The sequence below is a fragment of the Xenopus laevis genome, chromosome 2L, assembly GCF_017654675.1.
Source record: "Xenopus laevis strain J_2021 chromosome 2L, Xenopus_laevis_v10.1, whole genome shotgun sequence".
Taxonomy (NCBI): Eukaryota; Metazoa; Chordata; class Amphibia; order Anura; family Pipidae; genus Xenopus; species Xenopus laevis.
In genome coordinates, this window is record NC_054373.1 from 169,177,951 (window position 1) to 169,205,322 (window position 27,372).

The 27,372-nt window shown below is 39.0% G+C and overlaps 1 protein-coding gene across 2 annotated transcripts in view; it reads left to right on the forward strand.

Moving 5' to 3' along the window:
* The window catches only part of dync2h1.L (dynein, cytoplasmic 2, heavy chain 1 L homeolog), a 248,690-nt gene that overhangs the window by 83,305 nt on the left and 138,013 nt on the right, over positions 1 to 27,372 (forward strand). Inside the window, exons 56-67 of one of the 2 annotated variants that reach the window (XM_041582681.1) lie at positions 732 to 845; positions 1,274 to 1,434; positions 4,099 to 4,222; positions 6,046 to 6,167; positions 7,310 to 7,396; positions 9,514 to 9,640; positions 10,976 to 11,117; positions 12,804 to 12,913; positions 14,609 to 14,629; positions 17,016 to 17,114; positions 19,258 to 19,381; positions 25,275 to 25,438. In XM_041582681.1, coding sequence (XP_041438615.1) covers positions 732 to 845; positions 1,274 to 1,434; positions 4,099 to 4,222; positions 6,046 to 6,167; positions 7,310 to 7,396; positions 9,514 to 9,640; positions 10,976 to 11,117; positions 12,804 to 12,913; positions 14,609 to 14,629; positions 17,016 to 17,114; positions 19,258 to 19,381; positions 25,275 to 25,438 — 1,395 coding nt within the window. The remainder of the gene's footprint in view (positions 1 to 731; positions 846 to 1,273; positions 1,435 to 4,098; positions 4,223 to 6,045; positions 6,168 to 7,309; positions 7,397 to 9,513; positions 9,641 to 10,975; positions 11,118 to 12,803; positions 12,914 to 14,608; positions 14,630 to 17,015; positions 17,115 to 19,257; positions 19,382 to 25,274; positions 25,439 to 27,372) is intronic. The other variant, XM_041582682.1, reaches the window with a different exon arrangement.

Sequence of the window (27,372 nt, forward strand, 5' to 3'; positions counted from 1 at the left end):
TGATTATTATATATGTCCCTGTGAAATATTATTCATTAAACCTACATGGAGATGTTTTTTAAGTAAATAAAAGTTATATATTTCATAGTATTAGACATGACCTTCAAGTAGGAAACAGATACAAAACCATGGTTGTGGCTAAAAAGGGAATGGAAAAAGGAACTACTGTATTTATATTTATATAGAACTTTTCTCCCATAGGATATGAAACAAAGGGGGTTACTGTATGTAATAAAGTCTCTAAGCTCTAAGTTTGCTCAGGAGCACTAACCCATAGCATTTACTGGTCACCTGTTTAAAAGCAAACATCTTATTGGTTGCTATGCGTTACTGTTCCTAAGCAAACTTATATTACATATGGGGGACAGGGATGGGTGAATTTGATCCGTTTCGTTTCAGCAAAAATTCGCCGGTGGCGAAATGTTGCCAACGTCCATTAAAGTCTATGGGCATCATAGACGCCATACAAGTCTATGTAATTTTTGCGGAAAAATAGGGTGAAAAAATTCGCCCATCCCTAATGGGGGATAGTGTTTTACATTAATCAAGGCAACCATAACTAGTGCACTATGCCGGGCCACTGGGAGCTTAAGTGGCTTGACCATGGTCCAGGCAATCAAACCTGGCTCTCTAGAATGAGATCTATATCAAAGACTGATCACTTGATATCTAGGCCAAGTCCTCCTCCTAGTAATTTTATTTTGTATTTATTTGATTATTTTGCTTTGCAGAATGCCAGTGATCAGAAAGCTGAGATGGAAAAGATACAGCAGAAAATAGCAGAAGAGGCAGTGAAAATTGCAGAACGAAAAAGAAAAATCGAAGATGAGCTTAAAGAAGTTCAGGTACTGTTACTCTAGTGTAGTGCAGCCTTGGCTAGTGTCTGTTTGTTGTGTCCTTTAAATAACTGACTTAACATCATAAAACTATAGATTACTGAGCTTGGTCTCAGTTTGGCGCCCAACAAGGGAAAGGATGTCTTTAACAAGAAAGACACACAGCTTTTGGGTGGCTGGCATATGAATGGATAGCAAGCTAAGGCCTGAGATGACCCCACCCCATACAATACTGTCAGCAAGCTGTTCAAAACAGTAGCCTTTTAAAATTCTGCAAAACACATTCATTATTTTAGTCTGTGTGTTTGCCTCCAGTTTATAAGTATGACTCACTGAACTGTAGAAGAATTTCTATTTACCTTATGCAAATCTCTGGCTCTTTTCTGCATGGCCAACTACTGAAACTCTTTGTAGCCCAATGTATTTCTTGCCTACAGCCTTTGGTGAATGAGGCCAAAGAAGCGGTCGGAAATATCAAGCCAGAATCTTTGTCCGAGATCAGATCTCTGCGTGCGCCTCCGGATATAATCAGAGACATTCTTGAAGGTGTGCTAAGGATGATGGGTATCTTTGATACTTCCTGGGTTAGCATGAAAAGGTAAGATGGCTGATTGAGTACAAAATAAAAGTGCAGTCTTTAAGGAACAGTAACAGCAAAAAATTAAAGTGTTTTAAAGCAATGAAAATATCATGTAGCGTTGCCCTGCACTGGTAAAAAGGCTATATGGCACGGGTTAAATAGTGGATAACAGATAACACCATTATGTTCTACAGAGCTTATCTGCTGTGTAACCTGAGCCTTTTCTACTTTGAATGGCTGCCCCCATTGCTGCACAGCAGCTTATTTATATAAACAATAGTAGTGTTTCTGAAGCAAACACAGCAGTTTTACCAATGCAGGGCAACACTGCATTATATTTTTATTACTTTAAAACATTTTAATTTTTTGATTTAACTGTTCCTTTAAAAACTTCAGTAAGAAAGGTTTATATTGTTTTCGAATAAAGGCATAGGATCTGTTATCTGGAGACCTGTTCCTTTATATAGGAATGCCATTTTCATTAGAGTCCTGTTAAAAAAACAATTCTTATTTTTTGAGTGATATCAACGTTGAAAAGGTTTTTAGTAGTGTTAAAGGAGAAGGAATGGTATATACATTAGGCCTTGTCTGTATTTTAGGCACTCCTCAGTGATTACAATGGCCGAACTCAGACTCCGGGCTGGTGCTTCAGTTTACTAAAAACTGCACTGGCTCAAATTAATACTGTTTTAGCACCACATTGTAATCTTCTTCATGTTTGTTCCTCTCTGTGGGCCGAGCCTGGTGCCCATGTGCAATAGAGTATTCAGAGTGGGCCATAGCAATGTTCCCTTTAATTCCTTATCGGCTATGTGGGCAAGAAAATTATTTTGTGCGCACATTTTAAACTTGTCTGCGCATTTTTAAAAACTGTCTGTGCAGGTCAGAATAGATAGAATTTTGGGGCAAATACACTAAAGGGCGAATTTTCACCAGCGAACGCTCCGCCACACTTCGCGCCACTTTGCCAGGTATAAATGTGTTACCACTACACTAATTCACTAAAATGCGAAGTTGCGTCTCAGCAGCCGAACGATGGCAACGTATCAATAGCATGAATTCGTCCGTGCGAGCGTTTCATATCGATTTTTCGCTAGCGTTCATTAAACTTCATTAGTATTCTTATGCTTAGGTCAATTTGAATAGGACAGTTACATATAGGTCGTATGGACGTTGGTGCAAATGCTTGAAGTGGCCACTTATTATTACAAATGTCCAAGGAAGCTAAATACAGACAAAAGAGATCCTCTAATGCCCTAGACATGAGCCCACCCTAAAACAAATGTGGCATGCCCTTCAAATGGTTGGGAAAAAGATTTCAACACGAAAATCTTTAATCGCTAGAACTGCTGAAGGCAATCTCGCTTTAAAATATGAAAAAACACCAGCCTGTTTAGAACTTCTATGACTTTTCAGCATACAGGATATGATGTCACTGATATAAGATTGAGGAGGATGTAGCTTCATCTTATCAGTTCATCGGGTCTAAGGTGGTGAAGGTAACTCTGGTGAAAGATTCTAAAAAATTAACACTTTAGTGAATTTGTGGGTTTACAATAGTTTGCCTGAGCGAAAAATTGCATGGAGATAGGGTGTGTATGTACGCTAGCGACTGTCTCTTTCGCTAGCGAATTATCCTCTACGCCTGTTAGTAAATTAGCATTGTGCCTGCGGATGGGATTTCTGCTGAATTTTCCGCTAGCGACAGCCACTTCATCCTTTAGCAAATCTACCCCTTTGTGTTTTTGCACAAAATTCTTTGTGCACACCACAAGTTGTTGTGTTTGCTGGCCTTGTTTTGTGTGCACGAGCACACAGCTTAGAGGGAACATTGGGCCATAGAGAGGATCCAATAAGAAGATGGAGTCATTGTGCTCCTACAGTAGTACCCCACACTAGAGTCCTGCAGCGGGTCGGGTACCCGCGGGTTACCCGCAAAAACCTGCAGTACCATGCGGGTTTTTCGTTGAAGTTCAAGGTGCGGGTATACCCGCGGGTCGGCGGTTCTGCGGGTTTGCGGGTTGCGGGTCGGGCTGCGGATCTTCTCAATATAAATATTTGCTCCTTTTTTCTGGTCACGCCCACTTCCGATGATGTCATTTCCGGTACACAATGACAGCACTTCCGGTTTTACTCCCTTTTTTTCTGATCATATCTACTTCCGATGATGTCACTTCTGGTTTATAATGACAGCACTTCCTGATTCTTGATGGTCAGCGCGTCGCGGGTCCGGGTTGCAGAGAAGGTACTTGCGGGTCGGGTCGGGTTGCGGGTCCAATCGGGTAAGAATGCGGGTTGCGGGTGCGGGTTGCGGATTGCAGGTTGCGGGTACGGGTCGGGTTCGGGTCCCAAAAAATGGACCCGCGCAGGACTCTACCCCACACTGGTGAAGTTTTCAACAGGAGCGCTGGTTTGGGTTCTCAGGTAAGTGATTATAATAATGGGGATGCCTAACATTTTGGAACCCCTCAGTGATTATGCCTTTCCTTGCCCTTTAAGAAATGGTGCTCCACATTAACCGTTATCTGGAATACCCCAGGTCCCTAGCATTAAGTGCATTAAGTCCCATAACTGTAAATATGCTTTACTCCCCTGTGAGACTTCAAAAATAATGTTTTTTTTGGCATAAAGCGCAAAAAAGAAACAGTGAGGTGTTTGACTTTGTGTCCTGTTTATTTCCAGCTTCCTTGCAAAGCGAGGCGTGCGCGAAGACATTGTAACGTTTGATGTCAGAAATATTTCCAGCGAGATACGGACAAGTGTGGAAGAACTTCTCAAAATGAAAAGGACATCTTTTGAGGAGAAGGTGCTAATCATTCACAATCTTTATACAGTAGAACCCCCATTTTACATTTTACAGGGGACCAGTAAAAAATGAAGTAAAATCCGGCAAAATGTAAAATCAGGGAAATGTGTTAATGTAACTTTTTCTTTAAGTACTGAAAGGATATAAGCACAGGAGGCAGTTTTACTTTGAGATACAATATTTACTGTGTTGCAGTGTTAATGTTACACTATGGGGGACATGTGCAAGACTCTGTCAGTCACATACACAACCTAAAGCAATAAGTGATTGGTGCAGGGCTGTATAAAGGGCAGACTAATTGGAATTGACCATTTACAGGCAGAACCATAGCAAAATATACATCTGGTTGGTATTTTTAACCTTTATTTCACAAATAATAACATTCATAGAGGAAAAAAAATCAGTTTTTATGAACACCAGAGCAAAATTTTTATGTAAAATTCGGGAAAATATTACTTAAAATCAGGGAAATGCACACAATGAAATGCATTATAAATTGGTAGGACCACAAATAAAAAATGTAAAATGCGGGAAAGCGTAAAATCGCGGGAATTAAAATCGAGGTTTCGTTGTATAAGACTCAGACTTAGGGCAAGGGCACAAGAAGCAAAGGCTACACTGCTCTCAGTCTGCATAGTTTTGCTTTGTGCCCCTGCTCCATTCAACTGAGCCACGTCTGCTTGTGTTTAGTCACACACAGTGGGAGCTGGTGCCTCTTTTCGCATATATTGGCTGACCTCTGCTGCATCTGAGTTGGAGGCGGATCTAATTCAAATTAATTGAGATGGGACACGCTTCTCTCAGCCTACAAAAATTACACTGATTTAGTGCAATGGAGCCTACTCTCCATGTTTCTTATTATGCTTCTGTGCAATGATAAAGGATAATTGCTTCTTTATAGTGTGATTTAGAGACCTGTGCACCCAACTAATATTTAGTCTTTCAACTATGGTTTACGTTAAAGGAGAAGTAAACCCATAATAAAAAAAAATCCTACCCTAAATAGACCCTCATCCCTCCTCCCCCCAGCCTAGCTGCTACCCCAGCCAAATGCTCCTAAATTTTTACTTACCCCTCTGTGCAGATTCAAGGCATTGGAGTTCACGGCAGCCATCTTCTTCTCTTCGGTCTTCATCAGGAAGTAAGTTCCGTATCGGTGCATGCGCAGTTGGAGCAGTCTTCGGGCTTTTGTCAACTGCGCATGCACCGAAAGTCACAAACATTGCCAAAGCGCCAGAAGAAGACTTGATGAAGAAGAAGATGACGCCCATGAACTCCGATGCTGTGAATCTGCACAGAGGGGAAAGTTACGGGCATTTGCCGGGGTAGCAGCTAGGCTGGGGGGGGGGGAGGGAAGAGAGAGGGGGGTCTATGTAGGGTAGGGTTTTGTTTAAATAAGGGGTTTACTTCTCCTTAAAAGGTATCGTGAGGTGTTATGCAACTTCAACTAGCAAGCCGCTGTCTGAACATCCAGCTTCAATTCAGTGACCTGTATGGAGACCTTAACCACAGGCAAAGTGTTTATTGAGCTTAAAATGCGCACATTCATGTTAATAAGTACAGTAGCTCTGTTGAGCTGGACCCTCTTTAATTCTTGTATCAATAAGTACCTGTTATCCAGAATGCTTGGGACGTGGGTTTTCTGGATAAGGGATCTTTCTGTAATTTGGATCATCATATCTTAATGGGGCGGTTCACCTTTCTGTTAACTTTGTGTGTTATAGAATGGCCAATTCTAAGCAACTTTTCAATTGGTCTTCATTACTTATTTTATCAGTGGTAATTATGTATAAACCAGTACTGATTTGCCTGTTTCCCTCCAGAATGCCAGAAGAGCCAGTGCAGCAGCTGCTCCCCTTGCAGCGTGGGTCATAGCTAATGTGCAGTATTCTCATGTTCTGGAGAAAATTCAGCCTCTGGAGAAGGAGCAGTCTGTTCTGGAGTCGTAAGTGTTAATGTGGGGAAATGCCACCATGTATATCATAACATGATAGCTCAAGAAATTGGGGAAAAATATACCTACCTACTCTGTGTTAATGTAAAGTCAGTGTATTAGCCAGTTGGGGGATCTATTATTGAAAAAAACAGCTCATATGTAAAACCCTGCTTCATGTAAATAAACCATCTTCATAATAATATACTTTTCTAGTAGTATGTGCCATTGGGTAATCATAAATAGAAAATTGCCATTTTAAAAAATAAGGGCCGCCCCCTGGGATCGTATGATTCACGGTGCACACAAACAAACCAACAAACCATACATGTTAGGCCAATTAACAGACAGAGTTCTGCCTTTTGTTTCCGCACTTCTTCCTGTTACAGTTAGAGTTGTAGTATTTCTGGTCAGGTGATCTCTGAGGCAGCACAAAACCACCATAAAATGGTAGTTCAATGCAAGAGATGTAAAAGGGCAATATTTTTTTTTTTTATTGTAACTTTTTATTAAGTTTCATTGATAATAAACAGAACATTTAGAAGAAAGTATAGAAAAACTAAAGAAAAGGGAGGGGAAACATTAAGGAGATAAGCTGGAGTGTGTTTATATACAGTACATAGTATTATTGGACCGTTTTTGCTGGTGTAGGGCTATTGTTTTTCTGACGTAGAATAGGAGCAAAAGGGCAATATTTACTTAAATATCTAGACCAGTTTGGTAAGATACTTTAAAGGGATCCTGTCATCTGAAAACATGTTTTTTTCAAAACGCATCAGTTAATAGTACTGCTCCAGCAGAATTCTGCACTGAAATCCATTTCTCAAAAGAGCAAACAGATTTTTTTACATTCAATTTTGAAATCTGACATGGGGCTAGACATTTTGTCAATTTCCCAGCTGCCCCTGGTCATGTGACTGTGACTATTAACTGATTCATTTTGACAAAAAATTTTTTTCCCATGACAGTATCCCTTTAATATGTCACTAAATATGATATAAACTATCTGTTGCTTAAGTGTTCATTTTGGGGGTATAGTTTTCCTTTAGCAATTTGGCACCCCAAGCCCTTTAAAGTTATTAACCTTTTGCTTCTCCTTTAAAGACACCTTTCCATTAATTAAAGCAGTAACTGAAAACTTAATTATTTTACAGAAACTTGAGAAGAACTGAAGAGAAAAAGCACAAGTTGGAACGTCAGCTCAACTCTGTGGGGCAAAGGGTGTCAGAACTGAAAGAAAAGTAAGTTGTTGAAAAAAAAGGAATTCAAGTTATTGGTTTCAATTTGAGGACCACTGAGCCACTAATTTTGAGCTTCAAGAGAAATCCAATGTGTGTCACTTTTACTTAAAGTACAAGGAAATTTAAACTAAAGAAGTAGCTAGAAATGTTGTACAGTATGTTTTTGTCTCCTGTACAAGCCCAAGGCAACCACAGCCCTTTAGCAGTAAAGATCTGTGTCTCCAAAGATGCCCCAGTAGCTCCCCATCTTCTTCTCTGCTGATTCACTGCACATGCTCTGTGCTGCTGTCACTTACTGAGCTTAGGGACCCACTCACAATATACAGTACATATAGAATAGAAATGTCACAATATAAGGCTGATTAGTAATTAATACAGATAATGACTACATGGCAGCACAGAAACCAGTGCAATTAGCATCAAAATGTAATATTCTGTCCAATAGCATCAGCTTTTATTACAGACTAACCTCATTTTCTGCTGGATAATTAGTGACGACCCCTAAGCTTAGCTTCTCAACAGCTGCTCAGAGCCCACTGAGCATGTGAGTGTCACAGACACTTTCCAAGATGGTGACCCCCTGTGACAAGTTTGAAGTCCTGGATCATTGCTGCTATTGACAAGTTGAAACTTTAGGCTGTTTCAATAAGCTCAGTATATAAAACATGGCATTTTTAGCCACATTCATTTTTAGGGTTTAGTTCTACTTTAAATGCACTCTTTGCTTGTTCTCCTTTAAGCGGTCATTCTTATGCAATATTATGTATAAAGAAAGTATTAGGCAGTGAATTATTTAAAGAGCATAGAAGGTAGTTTTGTAGGGAGTGTGTTGTATAATTGGTGCCTAGTGGGTTGATGATTCTAGCAACCAGGAGTCCTAGTTTAACACAGATCTTGGGAGCCCGAGAAAAGGATAGTTAAAAAAACAAAAATTCCCTCTGCACTATTCTGGAAAATAACCATACTGGCAGGGGAGGAGTTGGACTAACATGCCCTTCATATCAGTTCAAGGTGGGGCTCATTGGGTTCTTATGCTAAGATTTGGTCTGTGCATGTGCAGATCAATAACCACAGCACAGTGGGGCCACAAATAAAATAGCCCCACTCTTTGAGGAAACTGTCTTTTAGAGAGGGTTGAAGGACAAAATTTTGCACATATGAAGTTTCTAAATAGGGTTTATATGACCAACCTAACATAAAAGTAGAGGTTGCCTGGAAAGGTTTTTTTAGTCTCCTGCTACTAAGTGGGAACTTATACAGTAGTGATTAGGATGTGTAACTGTCTGCTGAGTAGTTATATTACCAGGCTAAAGGCTTAAAGGGATACTGTCATGGGAAAAAAAAATTCTCAAATTGAATCAGTTAATAGTGCTGTTCCAGCAGAATTCTGCACTGAAATCCATTTCTCAAAAGAGCAAACAGATTTTTTTATATTCAATTTTGAAATCTGACATGGGGCTAGACATTTTGTCAATTTCCCAGCTGCCCCTGGTCATGTGACTTGTGCCTGCACTTTAGGAGAGAAATGCTTTCTGGCAGGCTGCTGTTTTTCCTTCTCAATATAACTGAATGTGTCTCAGTGAGACATGGGTTTTTACTATTGAGTGTTGTTCTTAGATCTACCAGGCAGCTGTTATCTTGTGTTAGGGAGCTGTTATCTGGTTACCTTCCCATTGTTCTTTTGTTTGGCTGCTGGGGGGGGGGGGAGGGAGGGGGTGATATCACTCCAACTTGCAGTACAGCAGTAAAGAGTGATTGAAGTTTATCAGAGCACAAGTCACATGACTTGGGGCAGCTGGGAAATTGACAATATGTCTAGCCCCATGTCAGATTTCAAAATTGAATATAAAAAAATCTCTTTGCTCTTTTGAGAAATGGATTTCAGGGCAGAATTCTGCTGGAGCAGCACTATTAACTGATTCACTTTGAATTTTATTTGCCCATGACAGTATCCATTTAATATAATGAGTTTTAACTGGAAAGAAATGACAGGGTTTTTCATTTCCTACAATCCAGTCTATCAAGCTGGCTTCAATGCTTGTTGCCAAACAGCAGATTATCTCAGTAGTGTAACTTGTGGATACTTGAGGTAATGCTTGCTTTTATACCTAAACAAGGTTTCAGACAAGAACAACCGAAGCTGCTAAACTGGAAGCTGAATTGTCCAAAGCTCAAGAAGTAATTCAGGCTGCAGAACTCTTGATAAACCAATTGGATGGGGAGAACAAGAGATGGAACTCACAGGTTTGTGCCTACAACAGTCACACATTCTAAGGACTCATGTACTAAAGGGGCACATAGTAGTTTTTCGTGCTAAAATGGTCATTTCCAAACTGATGATTTGCGCAGGTAAAGTACAGGTATGGGACCTGTTATCCAGAATGCTCGGGACCAGGGGTTTTCCAAATAAGGGTCTTTCCATAATTTGAATCTCCATACCTTAAATGGTTTGTTCCCCTTTGAGTTAACTTTTAGTATGATGTAGAGAGTAATGCTCTGAGACAATTTGCAATTGGTTTTCATTTTTTTTTATTTAAGGTTTTTGAGTTATTTAGCTTTTTATTCAGCAGCTCTTCTGGTAACGAGGGTCCAAATTACCCTAGCAACAATGCATTGATTTGAATAAGAGACTGGAATATGAATGGGAGAGGGCCTTACTAGAAAGATGAGCAATAAAAAGTAGCAGTAATAAAAGTGTGTAGCCTTACAGAGCATTTGATTTTAGAGGGGGTCAGCGACGCCCATCTGAAAGCTGGAAAGAGCGAGAAGAAAAAGGCAAATAATCATAAAACTATAAAAAATAAATAATGAAAACCAATGGAAAAGATGCTTAGAATTGGGCATTCTATTACTTTCTAAACGTTTACACAAAGGTGAACCATACCGTCTACTAAAAAATCCTTTGAATATTAATTAAACCCAATAGGATTGTTTTGCCTCTAATATGGTTTAATTATATCTTAGTTGGGATCAAGTGCAAGGTACTGAATTATCATAACAGATAACAAGGAAATCATTTAAAAATTTGAATTATTTGTTTCAAATGGAGTCTATTGGAGATGGTCTTTCTGTAAATCAGAGCTTTCTGGATAACTGGTTTCCGGATAACGAATCTCAGACCACTTTGATATTTGAAGTCGAAGGATTTCAATTAGAGGGTTGAATGTCGAAGATTTTTTAACTTCGAAATTCGACCCTTAGTAAATCTGCCCCTAAGTGTGTAAAATGGCAAAACATTCAGTATCCTCTAGCTTTATTATATTATCTAATAGGGATGCACTGAATCCACTATTTTGGATTCGGCCGAACCCCCAAATGCTGCATCCCAATCCTGCTGAAAAAGGCCGAATCCTGAACTGAATCCTGGATTTGGTGAATCCCTATTATTTAATCATACATATACATCTTGTATTTTCTATTTAGATTACGAAGGGCATAGAAAGATTTTAGTAATATAATAAAATGCCGAAATTGCTTTCCTTTTATTTTTCTTTGCTTCTACGTATGTGTTACAAAGGAGAAATCTTCCTGGGGATGTGGATTCACAGTGGTAAGCTGACCTTTTCTCTTATTCTGTAGGTTGTGGAAATAACAGAACAACTAAGCGCTTTGCCAAATAGGGCTCAGCTGGCAGCTGCTTTTATCACCTACATATCGGCAGCCCCAGAAGATCAGAGGAAGGGCAGCATCGAGCAATGGATGAAATGCGTTGGATTGGAAAGTAATTGCTATCTCTGCTTTACTGGTGTAAAATGGAGCCATGCTGAGCCCACAAGGGGACATTCAGAAGAATTTGGTGTATATTTAGGAAAGAACATATTTACATTTATACGACTTTAGGTTTCTTTATGCCTAAGCCTAAGCCTAAGATTAAATGTTATCCTGATGTCATAGAATTTCTGAGAACATCATCTTAGAAATCTCCAGAACCTGTTTCGTTTGTGTACTTGTTCTTTTTTTTTTTGGCCGCGGGTCGGGCGGGTTCGGGCCACCTTCAAATGCCAGCATCCGACTTCCGGTTTTATAGTGTCGCGTCTGCTCGCCCGCCACTTTTATGACGTCATTGGGACGTCATCGTTGGGGCGGGGCATCCGACTTCCGGTTTTATAGTGTCGCGTCTGCTCGCCCGCCACTTTTATGACGTCATTGGGACGTCATCGTTGGGGCGGGGCGGCGTAGGTCTATAAAAGGACCCCCGGAAGCGGGTGTGCGGGCGCGTGTATTAGCAGGGCGGGTTATTGTATAGTGAATTATATGCACTACTGCATATAATTCACTATACAATATAAAATGTAATTCCTGAACCAACAAGTGTATTTTTTAGTTGTAATATTGGTGTGTAGGAGCATCTCGGCTCATTTTGCCTGGTCATGTGCTTTGAGAAAGAGCCAGCACTTTAGGATGGAACTGTTTTCTGGCAGGCTGTTGTTTCTCCTACTCAATGTAACTGAAGGTGTCGCAGTTGGACTTGGATTTTTACTATTGAGTTTTGTTTTTAGATCTACCAGGCAGCTGTTATCGGGAGCTGCTATCTGGTTACCTTCCCATTGTTCTGTTGTGCTGCTGCAGTGGAAGGGGAGTGGTGACATCACCCTAACTTGCAGTACAGCAGTAAAGAGTGACTGAAGTTTATCAGAGCACAAGTTACATGACTGGGGGCAGCTGTAAAAATCACAATGTCTAACCCCATGTCAGATTTCAAAATTAAATATAAAAAAATCAGTTTGCTCTTTTGATAAATGGATTTCAGTGCAGAAGTCTACTGGAGCAGTACTAGTAACTGATGCTGGTGATGTTTTTCCATGACAGTATTCCTTTAAGAGCAAATTGTCATTCTACCCAAGTATGCCTTTAACTGGCCTTTAGTCTGAGGCTGCAAAGGAAAGAAACCTCTGCTCTACACTGACCCTTTGACTAATTGGCTTTCTTGTAAAATAAATAAACAAGGTCAAAGTTATTGTATTCAGCCTGTAGCAGTGAGCATACAAGAAGACATTTTATTGCATTCCCTGTGTTCTTTTTACAAACTACTTTAGAATTTTTCCAAGTGAGATTGAAACTCAGCTTAATACGGAATTGATTTTTTTTTAGTTATTAATACTAGGCTTTATGACAGCTTTTTCAGAGATCAGCTGTGTATATCTCATGGAGATAGGAATAAACCTACTGCATCTTGTGCTCGGTGGGCACCTCCGCTCGCCATTCGGTCAAGTAATAAAAAGCAGTACATTTTGTATCTTTTCCGTTTCGTAGAGCTGTCCCATCAGTAAATCCACGCCTGGGCTCTGATTAGCTCGGCATCTGCAGAACGGCTGCGGTGCTTTGTTTATTGCTTTGTGTCATCTGGCTCATTGGTCCGAGGAAGGCAATATATGAAATGTAACATTATTGATCTTGTATTCCCCAGCATTTGATTTACGAAGGTTCCTGTCTACTGAGAGCGAACAGCTAATTTGGAAAAGTGAAGGTTTGCCCTCTGATGAGCTGTCAATAGAAAATGCCCTTGTCATTCTGCAGGTAAAGTAGAAAATTAGCAGGTTTTCTTTTTTTTTCAAAAGTAATCGATTAGTGACTCCAATGCTTACCGCGTAATACTGAAAATACTTATTTGCCATCACTTGCTTACAGAGGTGAGTTTAGGGCAGGGTATTTGTCCAGGTCTGGGGTCGCTTGATACAAGTAAAGAATGCATTTAAAGTAGAACTAAACCCTAAAAATGAATAGGGATAAAAATGCCATATTTTATATACTGAACTTATTGCACCAGCCTAAAGTTTCAGCTTGTCAATAGCAGCAATGATCCAGGACTTCAAACTTGTCACAGGGGGTCACCATCTTGGAAAATGTCTGTGACACTCACATGCTCAGTGGGCTCTGAGCAGCTGTTGAGAAGCTAAGCTTAGGCCTCCTCACTAATTATCCAGCAGAAAATGAGGTTGGTGTGTAATATAAGCTGGTGCTACAGGGCTGATTATTAAATTCTGATGCCAATTGCATTGGTTTCTGTGCTGCCCTTTAGTAATTATCTGTATTAATTACTAATCAGCCTTATATTGTGACATTTCTATTCTATGTGTACTGTATATTGTGAGTGGGTCCCTAAGCTCAGTAAGTGACAGCAGCACAGAGCACGTGCAGTGAATCAGCAGAAAATAAGATGGGGAGCTACTGGGGCATCTTTGGAGACAAAGATCTTTACTGCTAAAGGGATTTAATTGCCCGTGGTTGGTACAGAAACACAAAACCTAATGTACAACATTTCTAGCTACTTCTTTAGTTTAACTTTCCTTGTACTTTAAGATATTATAATGATTTACTTATTTAAGTATTTTTTTAAACAATTTCTCTGCTATATTTGTGTTTTTTTTATTAATTTAGCTTTTTAGTCAACAGCCCTCCAGTTTGCAATTTCTGGTTGCTAAAGTCCAAATTAACCTAGAAACCATGCATTGATTTGAATAAGAGACTGGAATATGAATAGGAGAGGGACTGACTAGAAAGACAAGTAATAAAAAGTAGCAATAACAATACATGTGTAGCCTTACAGAGCATTTGTTTTTAGATGGGGTCAGTGACCCCTATTTGAAAGCTTGAAAGAGTCAGTAGAAAAAGACAAATAATTCAAAAGCTATAAAAAAGGAAAAATGAAGGCCAATTGAAAAATTGCTTAGAATTAGCCATTCTATAACATACTAAAAGTTAACTTAAAACTCAAACCACCCCTTAGTGTCATTTAGCTTCATAAAGGGCCAAATGGCCAGAAACGATGCTGTGTGCAATAAAGATATTTAACTGGAATTAATTTGTGGTGCTGTTCCTGTTTGCTTCTACATGATGGGTTTGTGAGAGCGGGAGGAGCAGGGTGGTCCCATTATTTCTGCTGCCCTCCCTCCTTGCTTATAGGCATGTCAATCAGCATTTATACGCCTGTCACAGGTATCCACCTCTTGTGAACAAAAACTAGATAAACTGTCATTCACAAGAAGTGTGTGGCTTGTGTTAACTACATGTTACTCATCATTTTGTTGGGTTGTGCTAGATAAAGTAATAACCCTCAGAATAATAGCTACTAATAAACGATGCATAGTGTTTGTTTTATTCGTTTGTGTAATGGCTTGAAAGAGAACTTCAGTTTCAAGGACCATATTTATTTATGTACATCACAATTTTCTTACAGCATTATTTGTTTTTCCATTTTCTTTGCTGCATTAGACTTGTCGTTTGAAGTCATCGGTAAGAATGATGGGTGTTAACAAAAGTAGTTTCATATATATATATATATATATATATATATATATATATATATATATATATATATATATATATATATATATATATATAAACCAACAAAATGGAGTGGAGATTAACCCTGGTCTGTGACCTAGTCCAAAGGACAAATTATATATCAATCAAAAAAGTCCAGACAACTTGCTTGTTCATCAAGAAAAAACTTTTATCAAGCAAGTAATAAGTACAACGTTTCGAAGCTCCCGCTTCTTTATCAAGCAATAAAGTATTGAATGACATCACATCCTTGTAAAGCCATAAGTGTAAGCCACACCCATAAGTGGGATGTGGTTTACCATGCAATATATATATAGACCAATAACCATAGGCTTAAACTATATAACACATCTGTGTCAATCAGAACATGATAATAGTATCATACAATTATTAGAGAAACATATTGGTCAAAGTTAACAATATGATAAGCAAAAAAAGAATTATAAGGAATGTGTGGAATGTCATATTGAAATCGTCCCAACCACAACCCAATGGAAGTGTGTTACAAATTTTTCAATCACATGAAAGCATACAGATCATACTCTCTGTTAAGCCCTTTCGGGGACAATGTTTGCAATGTATGTATCCAAAATTTTTCTCTTTTCTGGAGTTGTAGAAATCCTGATTGTGGATTTATGCTGACTGATACGATCCCGTATCGGTTGGACAGTCTCCCCAACGTACGCAAAGCCCACACGGGCTTTGTATATGTATACATATATATGTATACATACATATACATATTAGTATGTATATAAATATATTAGTATGTATATATATATATATATATATATATATATATATATATATATATATATATATATATATATTAGTATGTGTGTATATATATATATATATATATATATATATATATATATATATATATATATATATATATATATATATATATATATGTGTGTGTGTGTGTAAGATTCGGCTGAATACCAAATTAAATCCGAATTTGCATGTGCAAATTAGGGGTGGGAAGGGAAAAACATTTATTACTTCCTTGTTAAAGTCACGTGATTTCCCTCCCTGTCCATAATTTGCATATGCAAATTAGTATTCAGTTATATATATATAATAAACTAATACAAGTGAATACAAGGGTTTGTCAAACCATACCCCTCTCTTATATAATAAACCTATGTCTAATAAACTCCTCATTATACACAGCTAATCATTTCACCTAAAATTAACAGTGCTGATCCCAGGGGTGGGCTTGGGAAGTCATAATGGTTTAAAAAAAACAGTAATCCATTAGTATTTTGCAGGCTAGGTTGTTTTCAATGGAAGCTTGAATAAAAATGACATGTTTCTTTTACATTGTGCTCCGTGAACACTGGACTTGATATCAGTGGAGATTTGGGAGGATATCCTTTATTCTTTTTGGCTGGATATATTTTATCTCAGAGATCAAGCAGTTCAGGTATCAAGACATACTGTAATGTAGGGAAAAAAAAAGAAGGTCTGAGCTGATTGGTGCCCTGAGTACAGATACATTCCCATGGGAGATTTTCACTCATTTCCTATTCTTTAAAGAGATACTGACACCATAGATATTTTTTTTTTTTTTTTTTTTTTTTAACATCTATCATAATATTGCCTTTGAAAGCTACTTATAACTTTGCCATAAAGTATTTGCAGGATGCTTTTGCCTGTCTGATGCCCCATGCTCCTCTATGAGGGGGTGCCATATTTGTGCAGCAGGAGCCCATTAGCATTAGAATCTCTAACTGCCAGGCTGAGATGGGACAGTCAGGTTGGCAAAACAGTCAAATAACAATAACTTGCAAAAACGGACCTCTCGGCAAAAACGATCAACATGACCTATAGGTAACTTTTAATGTATATTCATATTTTAAAAAGTAGTTTTTTAGTGTCAGCATCACTTTAACGCTACCTTTGAGCAGAATGAAGTGCAGGAAACGAATTCCCATTTAGCGCAGTGTTTCGCTTTTGCTGCTGCCCGTGGAAGACAAATGCTAGAGCTGTGTTTCAGGACAACAGATGGTTGATTCTCCGGAGCTTTGTGTAGACTAACTGTGCAAATTATCACATATGAAGGGGGTTTAATCCTATTACTATGCGGGACACCTCCCTGGCACTCGCGGTGAAATAACTGCCTGATACTGGCAAGTCATGAAATAAAAATTTAATTTGTCTCTCTTTTCCTATAAATACCTTAAAGGGTAAGCCAGAGTAATGCCCTGCTTGCATATTGCCTCTGTTAAATGTATGCAGTGTGTTTTTTTTTCTCTTTAAAGATAGATTTCCAAGTAAACCATATGGGTTAATTAAATGAACAACTCTCTCTATTTTTTTTTTCTTCCAGAGCCAGATATGTCCCTTTTTGATAGATCCATCCTCACAAGCAACTGAGTGGTTGAAGTCACATTTAAAGGAATCCCGTTTGGAAGTTATTAATCAACAGGTAAGACTTTTTGTTAAGCTGTAGATTTTTATTCTATGCCCTGCTTTTCTGCTTTTACACAAGTAATATAATTAAAGGGTAGTTGCAGATGGTCTTCATTTTTCAATGATTTTTCTTATAGTTCTGAAGCTCATTGTTTGGTAATTTCAGCAGCTGTGTGGTTGCTAGGGTTCAATTTACCCTAGCGACCAGACAGTTATTTAAATGGAGCCTGGGAAATAAATAGGGGAGGGCATAATTTGAAAAAAATCAACATCTCAATGCAGATTCTGTCCGGTGGAGTTCACGGCAGCCATCTTCTTCTCTTCGATAATCTTTGGGAAGTTAGTGCCATATCGGCGCATGCGCAGTTGGAGCAATTTTCTTTTTCGTGACAACTGCGGAAGTGAAATTGCAGAAGCGTCGCTCTCATTCCAAAGATTACCGAAGAGAAGAAGATGGCTGCCGTGAACTCTGCTGGACAGAATCTGCACAGAGGGGTAAGTAAAGAATTAGGGGCATTTGCCTGGGGTAGCAGCTAGGCTGGGAGGGAGGATGGAGGGGGGTATATGTAGGGTAGCGTGGTAGGGTGTTTTTTTACTTTAGGGTTAAATTCTTTTTTAAGGGTCGCCTGGCAACTAATCGCCTCGTCTTTGTGGCGACCAATCTCCCCAAACGCCTTCCCTCACTCTGCGCCGGCTTAAAATGAAAAAAAGCTAATCATGCGCCGCATAGACGAGGCAATTAGTCGCCAGGCGACCAAATCTCCCCAAAACGCCCAGTGTGGCCTAACCCTAAGGGGATGCTGCAGCCTTACTGTTAACTTTTTAACAACCTAAAGATTTTAAAAAAAGCTTTTCACTGATTAAATTTTTGTGGGCAGCGTTTACATGTCCTTTAACCTTGTTGTCAATGCGTCTTGCACTGTGATGGTGAGTAGAATGATTTGATGTCAATGTATATAAGTTAAGATGTGAGGCTGGATCCCGAGGTAACCCACTGTCCCACTGGAAATATACATTTCCATTTTTTCTATTCCTAGCCCTGTGGAAAGGTTCTCTCAGCAAAGGGAATATCCACCCAAAAACTTTTTTTTTGTTTTACCAGTATACATTTATTACACATTTCCATTATAATGTTATTTATAAATGTAATTGCTGTTAAAAACTGTATTTCTTTATCCCTTTCTGATCTCTGGTTCTGACTCTTGAAACAAAATAGCAGAAGTCGGTTCTCTTCCAGGTATGTAAATCCGTCCGCTTCTGCTGCATTGTTTCAGGAGTCAGAACCAGCAGTGCTAGAATATGCACAGCCATTAATGTATGAATAAAGTGCAGTTTTTGGAACACAAATCTGGTGGGGTTTTTTTCCACAATTCCTTGAATTACTGGATAACATTTTCTTTCAATAGGCAATAAAAAAAATGATTTAGGTTGGAGACCCTCTTTAAAGGGATACTGTCATGGGAAAAAAATTTTTTTTCAAAATGAATCAGCTAATAGTGCTGCTCCAGCAGAATTCTGCACTGAAATCCATTTCTCAAAAGAGCAAACAGATTTTTTTTATATTCAATTTTGAAATCTGACATGGGGCTAGACATTTTGTCAATTTCCCAGCTGCCCCATGTCATGTGACTTGTGCTCTGATAAACTTCAATCACTCTTTACTGCTGTACTGCAAGTTGGAGTGATATCACCCCCTCCCTTCCCCCCCCCCAGCAGCCAAACAAAAGAACAATGGGAAGGTAACCAGATAGCAGCTCCCTAACACAAGATAACAGCTGCCTGGTAGATCTAAGAACAACACTCAATAGTAAAAACCCATGTCCCACTGAGACACATTCAGTTACATTGAGAAGGAAAAACATCAGCCTGCCAGAAAGCATTTCTCTCCTAAAGTGCAGGCACAAGTCACATGACCAGGGGAAGCTGGGAAATTGACAAAATGTCTAGCCTCATGTCAGATTTCAAAATTGAATATAAAAAAATCTGTTCGCTCTTTTGAGAAATGGATTTCAGTGCAGAATTCTACTGGAGCAGCACCATTAACTGATTCATTTTGAAAAATTTTTTTTTTTCGCATGACAGTATCCCTTTAATGTATGTCAGCTCTTCACTGGCTTGCTAGTATGTACTTAGCAAAGCTTTCCTTTTTCTTTCCTCAGGATGCGAACTTCATCACAGCCCTGGAACTGGCAGTGCGCTTTGGCAAGACTCTTATTATCCAGGAGATGGATGGAGTGGAACCTGTACTTTATCCATTACTTAGAAAAGATCTTATTGCTCAGGGTGAGCCAAATGCGACAGAAGCTTGCTTCCCCCATTATTTCTTTTTTGACGTTCCTGCTCAATAGGGCTGTGTGAAAGTCATGCTGTTTTGTGTCAATATAAAATATAAGTGCTGGCAGTCTTGGGATCGTAGCTGTAGAATGTGCAGAATTTCATTTTTTTTTATGTGGACAACATAAAAACGGTGCTTTTTCTCTTTTTACTATAACGGCACAGACATATTGCAGCCCTTATTGCGTCTTAGCACATCGGGATTGGCTGCATTTTTATTTCCCCCTTATCAAGTTTATTTTCGTCATTTAAAATGATCAGTCATTTTAAAGTTATTTAGGGGTATAACCGTAATTATAAGTACACTTGTACAGGTATAGGACACAAGCTCTGAATCATGGGAAGGTCATCTCCCATATATTACTTTTAAACAAATAGAAATGATTTCCTTTTTAAACAAGTGATAACAAAACAGTCCCTTTAGTAGACATAGGGGGTTAATTACTAAAACTCAAATTTATCTGGTCAAGCTTTTTGGGGCAAAAACCAGAATTTTTTTATAAGAAAAAGAAACTTACATTTTTCAAGATTTATATACCCCAATGTTGCAAAAAGCCAGGATCTGAAAATCCGCCATCTCAGGTCCTGTATAAGTCAATAGGAGAGGCACTAATCTCAATTTGACGTTATCCTGGTTTGCACAGATTTTAGCCCAAAAATCCCAAAAAAATTCAGGGATTTCGGGCAAAAACCTGAAAAAATCGAGTAATTCAGGGAAAAAAAGTCCAAAAAATTGGATGATTCAGTTTTTTCACTTGATTTTATTGATACGATAAATTAGAGTTTTTTTTTTAAATAATTAGTAAGGCCAAATCGGGCATGGGAGTTTGGTTATGGTTTTTTTTTTTTCTTTTAAATAAAATAATGAGATAAATTTGGAATTTAGTTAATAACCCCCTTAAAGTTTGGAAATCCAAGTTACAGAAAGATCCCTTATCGAGAAGACCCCAGGTCCCGGGAGTTCTGGAGAACAGGTCACACACCTGTATTATAAATAGGACTCATCTTTAGTTATGTTATTTCAATAAAGTAACAAAAAGAAGCGAGTGGTCCCTCTGTAGCGCTATCTACCCTATTGCCCATTGGATAATCATAAACAGCTCCTAGTCTTTCACTATTAAGCTGTTATTACTTTCCTTTTTATTCATATAGTGCTGATATATTGCTGCAGCACTTTATAGAGATTATGCATCACTTACATCAGTCCCTGCCCCTGTGGAGGTTTCTCACACATAGGGTTGCCTCCTTTTTCATTTGGGAAAAACGGGCAGAGGGGTAGGGGAGATGACATCAGGGGGCAGACCAGTGACATTGGGGCCGGGGCTGATGATGGGGATGGCTCATGACATCAGGGGCGGGACTGATGGCATTGTGATCAGCAATTGGTTGATCGCCACCTCATTAATTTCAATGTCCTATCTAGATTTCCTAATTTGGAAATGCAGATAGACACTTTTCACCTGGACAGCCCTTCCAAAATCTGGGCTGAAATCCAGACAGGTGGCAACCCTACTCACACACACTGAGGTCAGTTGTATCAGGAGCCAGTTAAGCTGCCTGTATATTTTTGGAGTGCTGCGGGGAACCCACTCAGACATGGAAAGAATATACTCCTTGCAGATAGTGCTAGGGCTATGGCTGAAATCAGACATACGTGCAGTAAATCAGTGCTGCAACATAGAAGTGCACCTCTGTGTCACTTATTTTTTAAGTTCGCCATAGATACCTTAACTTGCTGGTATTTTGCAGCCACAGAAATGGCAAACCTGCAGGAAAGATGTGACCCCAGTACAAGGACTCCATAGAACTTTATTGACATAATCCTTTTTTTTTTTATCATTTGGCCCTCAAAAATGCTGTATGACAAACAATAGTACCACTAAATGTAATCATTTGCACAGTAATCATATAGAACAAAGTGATAATAATGGAGAAGGCAGTAATACCACTGCTCCACGGCTGAAGGGCATACAATAAAGAACTGGTGTTATTTCTTCAAGAAGGGTTTGTATGCATTCAAAGCTTTGGTAAACTTATTATTGTTAACCAGTATTTATAAAGCATAGTTTAAAGCACAGTAGAAATATAGAGCTATTATTCATTACCTATGGACAGTTATGCTGTTTGCAAACTTGCAGGATCAACTGCTGACAATGACTCACTTGTATGACTTATTATGACCCACTGAAAGCTCCAACCAATAAGCAAGAGATATTTGTTTCCGTAACTAAAGGGGTTGTTCACCTTTGATTTAACTTTTAGTATGAAGTAGAGAGTGATATTCTGAGACAATTTGCAATTGGTTTTTAGGTTTTATTATATTGGGTCTTTGAGTTTTTTAGATTTTTTATTCAGCAGCTCTCCAGTGGTTGCTAGGGTCCAAATTACCCTAGCAACCTTGCATTGATTTGAATAAGAGACTGGAATACGAATAGGAGAGGCCTGTATAGAAAGATGAGAAATAAAAAGTAGCAATAACAATAAAAGTGCAGCCTTACAGAGCATTTGTTTTTTAGATGTAGTCAGTGACCCCCATTTGAAAGCTGGAAAGACTTAGAAAAAGAGAGGAAATAATTAAAACAACTATACAAGTAAAGAATGAAGACAATTAAAAAGTTGTTTAGAATTGGCCACTCGATAACATACCAAATTCTGATCATGATTTTTACAGTTTACTTTTTATTTCTACATTACACTGTTTACATTGCAAATAATTCACTATACTAGTTAAAATTTTATTCTCAAACCAACAAATGTTTTTTTTTTTTAGCTTTAGTATTTGCGTGGAGGCAGCCACCTGAGCTTTGAGAAGGAGCCAGGACTTCATGATGGAACTGCTTTGAGCTATTGTTTCTCCCCTTCTTATTGTAATATACCACAGCCCTAAATCATGTTTGCATTGCTAAACAAGCAGGGGTTTTCCTGCTTTGGTGCTATTCTCATGTCTACCACTAGGCTAAGGAGCAATTTTAGCAATGGAAACAAATTTTTCAGCAGAGCTGTCGGATAGCTGCTATTTTATTAGCTACCCATTGTTCTGTTGTCAGCTTCCAGTGGAGGGAAGGGAGGGGGGTGATATCACTCCAACTTGCAGCACAGCAGTAAAGAGTGACTGGAGTTTATTAGAGCACGTCACATGACTGGGGGCTCCTGGGAATCTGACAATATGTTTAGCCCCATGTCAGATTTCAAAATTAATTATAAAAAAATATGTTTGTTCTTTTAAAGAACAGATTTCGTTGCAGCACTCTGCTGTAGCAGCATTATTAACCGATGTGCTTTGAAAAAAAAACATTTTCCCACGACAGTATCTCTTCGAGGGTCAGGGCACACGCTCAGAATCGGGGAGATTAGTCGCCCGGCAACATATCTCCTGTTCTGCAGGGAGACTAATCTCCCGAACTGCCTCCTGCTGGCTAGAATGTAAATCGCCGGCGGGATGGCACTCTGAGCGCTTCGTTTTCCGAACTTCGGGCGACTTGGGAAACTAAAAAGGGAATGAAAGGTGCGCTGGGGATACCTGTAGAGAAAGGGAGACACAGCCTATCTGGTATAGTATCCTCTGTACACTTTAGCGGATATTAAATAATCAGATCTACTCACATTCATGGAATAATCATATCGCAAAAGAGATCTGATCGCATATGCCTTCAGTGTGAAGTTAGTTTGCGGCTGGCGTGTCTGGTCGGTTTTTGCGCCTGTTGGGTAAGGATGCCGGATAGTATAGTACAGCTAACAGAGAGGTAGTTTTAAGCCGATAATGCGCTTACCTCGAGTGTATGTAGAAATGGCTTATAGAACGCTATCTGGATCGCATTCGAATCGACCTCTGCAGGGTTGGATGGGCGGCACTTGCTGGGGTTTATATCAGATCACGGCCCGATGTTTAAGCTCTGGCAATGATATGTTCTCCTCCAGTAGACGCTGCTCCGGTGTTTCCCGCAGTTTCACAAGTCAGCGTTCTCCTCCACGCGGTCTTCAGTCTCGCCTGGGGATACTGTCGGCGCTGTCTTCCACTTCTCCACTGGATATTTTAGCTCAAGGGGGTTTGTTTCTAAATAAATTTACGGCAATATCTTTTGCCTTTAAAGAATTTATTACAGTCAAGTATTTTTAACAGTACAATGCCCTTGACTGTAATAAATTCTTTAAAGGCAAAAGATATTGCCGTAAATTTATTTAGAAACAAACCCCCTTGAGCTAAAATATCCAGTGGAGAAGTGGAAGACAGCGCCGACAGTATCCCCAGACGAGACTGAAGACCGCGTGGAGGAGAACGCTGACTTGTGAAACTGCGGGAAACACCGGAGCAGCGTCTACTGGAGGAGAACATATCATTGCCAGAGCTTAAACATCGGGCCGTGATCTGATATAAACCCCAGCAAGTGCCGCCCATCCAACCCTGCAGAGGTCAATTCGAATGCGATCCAGATAGCGTTCTATAAGCCATTTCTACATACACTCGAGGTAAGCGCATTATCGGCTTAAAACTACCTCTCTGTTAGCTGTACTATACTATCCGGCATCCTTACCCAACAGGCGCAAAAACCGACCAGACACGCCAGCCGCAAACTAACTTCACACTGAAGGCATATGCGATCAGATCTCTTTTGCGATATGATTATTCCATGAATGTGAGTAGATCTGATTATTTAATATCCGCTAAAGTGTACAGAGGATACTACACCAGATAGGCTGTGTCTCCCTTTCTCTACAGGTATCCCCAGCGCACCTTTCATTCCCTTTTTTCTCTCGAATTTTATGTGGACAAGTGGATCCATAGATTGAACTTTGGTGCAGCTTTCTTTCCCACCGTTTTGGACAGAGCGCAGTCTTCACCCCATTGACTAACTGACTTGGGAAACTAAGCGCTCCCAGTGCCATCCCGCCAGCGATTTACATTCCAGTCGGCGGGAGGCAGTTCAGGGATATTAGTCACCTCGAAGAAAAGGGGATTTGTCGCCGGGTGACTAATCTCCCCGAATCTGAGCGTGTGCCCTGACCCTAAAGATGAGCTACCTGATCATTTCCTCCAGTAACAAGAACTCATCACAGTTAAAACATGTTAGCTGAAACAGGTTGGATGTAAATATGCAGACAGAGATGTGTTTCACTGTATGACACAGTTCTTATAATATGGTCACATGTCCATCCCCTGGCATTAAGTTTCTCCATAAGTCTAGCTTGTAACCCAATGATTTTTTTAGATCCCATCCCCTTGGCTCATACAAAGGTTACAGATATAGAAAAGTATTATCATCTCAGCCGTTCAACCATAGATGCAAGAATATATAGAGGACCAATTATATAGGTGGTTTCACCCCATACTAATATCACTACAACGTGAAATTCATTTATATACTGAAGCCTCTGTTTCTGGCAATAGTAATATTTATTTAAATCAGTATTTTTAGGGCTCCTTGTACATCCTCTAGGATATCCTGTTTATCGCAAGGTGTATTTTGACAACAGCAAACTTAGCAAATCAGGATGGGAGCATATAATGACATTCCTCTGCAGCTATACAAATTGCAAAATAGTTTCCAGAGACGGCAATGCATTTTTAATCTCGGAATACATTGACTATTAATGGGAAAGCACGCTTGTCCTTACTTTGCTTTTATAGAAGAAGGGAATGATTTAAATCGCTTTTTCTCAAAGCCTTTAATGCCAAGTTCCCATTTCAGGGAAAAAAAACAGTGCAAGGGAGAAAACCTGCAGGAATAAAGTCAGTTGTATAAAACAATAATATATTTATAGTCAAAAGAGATGGAGATAAGAATATATATAAAAAAAAAAAAAAAAATCACTTTTTTATTTATTTATTTATTTATTTTTATAGGTCCCCGATACGTAGTTCAAGTAGGGGACAAAACCATTGACTACAATGAAGATTTCCGCTTGTTCCTGGCTACACGTAACCCTAATCCTTTTATACCACCTGATGCCGCCTCCATTGTTACAGAAGTGAACTTTACAACTACAAGGGCAGGATTAAGAGGACAGGTAAATCTCAGGGGTCTTTCATTTTCTTCTGGAACTCCTCTTTTATGTTTTGTTAAAAAATTTTAAAGCAAAGAGAAGCTAAGAATGTAAAATGGAAGTACAGGTCATAGTATTTAGAATACATATAAATGTTTGTTCAAGAAAACACAGTCATTGACATGTATGTCAATGCAAGAATAATTTGCAGTGTTATCAGCAACAGTAGCCATGTTGATGCTCCTATAGGCAGCCATACTTTAGCAAGCTCTCCAGCAATCTACCCTTTTGGCCTATTAGCTGAGTCAGCATATAATTTGCAGTTTGCCTTGGCACAAGTCCAAATTGATCCTTAAAAGGGAACTATTGCGAAAATGTAAATTTAATATAAGCTTCATCATACTGAAATAATGCGTTTTCTAAATACAATCAATAAAAAATGTTGTACAGGTATAGGATCCCATATCCGGAAACCCGATATCCAGAAAGCTCTGAATTACTGAATGGCTGTCTCCCACAGACTCCATTTTATCCAAATAATCCAAATTTTTAAAAATGATTTCATTTTTTTCTGTAATAATAAAACAATAGCTTGTACTTGATCCCAACTAAGATATAATTAATCCTTATTGGAAGCAAAACCAGCCTATTGGGTTTATTAAATGTTTAAATGAATTTCTAGTAGACTTAAGGCCTGAAGACCCAAATTAAGGAAAGATCTGTTATCCAGAAAACCCCAGGTCCTACGCATTCTAGATAACAGGTCCCATACCTGTACCATTTCTGAAATAATCAAGTTTAACTTCACTATTCCTCTCTTAGCATCTGTTTCTCTTCATTCTCTCTTTATGCAGCAGTTGGGTGTCAGATATTCATTGAGAGATCCAATACATCTTATAGGGGGGCTCCTTTCCTAACAGATGAATTACAGCTCATTCATAATGGATTCCAAACAAAATCTAACAAAATAACTGCCTTTTGAACAAATTCTGCATGTAGAGAAACAGGATTTCTGGTGATTTTAATAGAGTGAGCTCTAATACATCTTTTAGCCAAAAGGAGCCCCCCTATAAGATATATTGGATCATTCATCTGACACCCAACTGCTGCATGAAGACAGAATGAGGAGAAACAGATGCTGAGAGAGGGATAGTGAAGATAAACTTGACTATTTCAGAAACAATGCAGAATATTTAATTGATATTTCAGTATGTCTAGGCTTATACTAAATTTTTGCGACCGTTCCCCTTTAATTGAAATAAATTTTAATTCCATTCCATGTCTTTTTCTGCTAGGGAACATGTGCCAATGGGGGCTTTAGTAGGCAGACAATTTTGTAAGGACAGGTCAACGGCAATGCAGTGGGATTATCAAACCTTACCAAGTGCCTCTCCCACAGACATATTTTATACTGAATTCAGTGAATGTCAGTGCAAGAGTTGATTAGAAGGCATGCGTAGTCGAGCGCACACCTCCAAAAAATGAGGTGCAAACTGGGAAACTTTTCAAAATCTAAAATATCATGTTTTTATTTAGTAGTACATGTTAAAAACAGGTCCTGTATGAGATTTTAGATTTTGAAAAGGTTTCTAGATAAGCCAGTGGAATGTCATTATAGGAGGAGAGTGGAAGGTGAAATTGGGAATGTCACTTCACTGGGTGAGCTGAAAATAAGTCAATGTGGCGGCACTGCAGAAAGGTTTAATTCAAGTTTATGGTGGGTTTAAGAATGTAGAAGGTTGTGATGTGATGAATGATGTGATGGACGCAGAGGTTGGACGAAGACAAGCCATTTAGATGTCACTTCAGGTGCAGGGTAAGAGTTGAAATGGAAAATATATTTAAATGAACTCCAGGAGAAGGTAAGGGTCACGCAGTAGATGCAAAAACCAGCACAAGACCAGCAAGAAGCCAGCTGGTGGTTGACCTTGTAATATCATTGGTTAATCCATTGCATA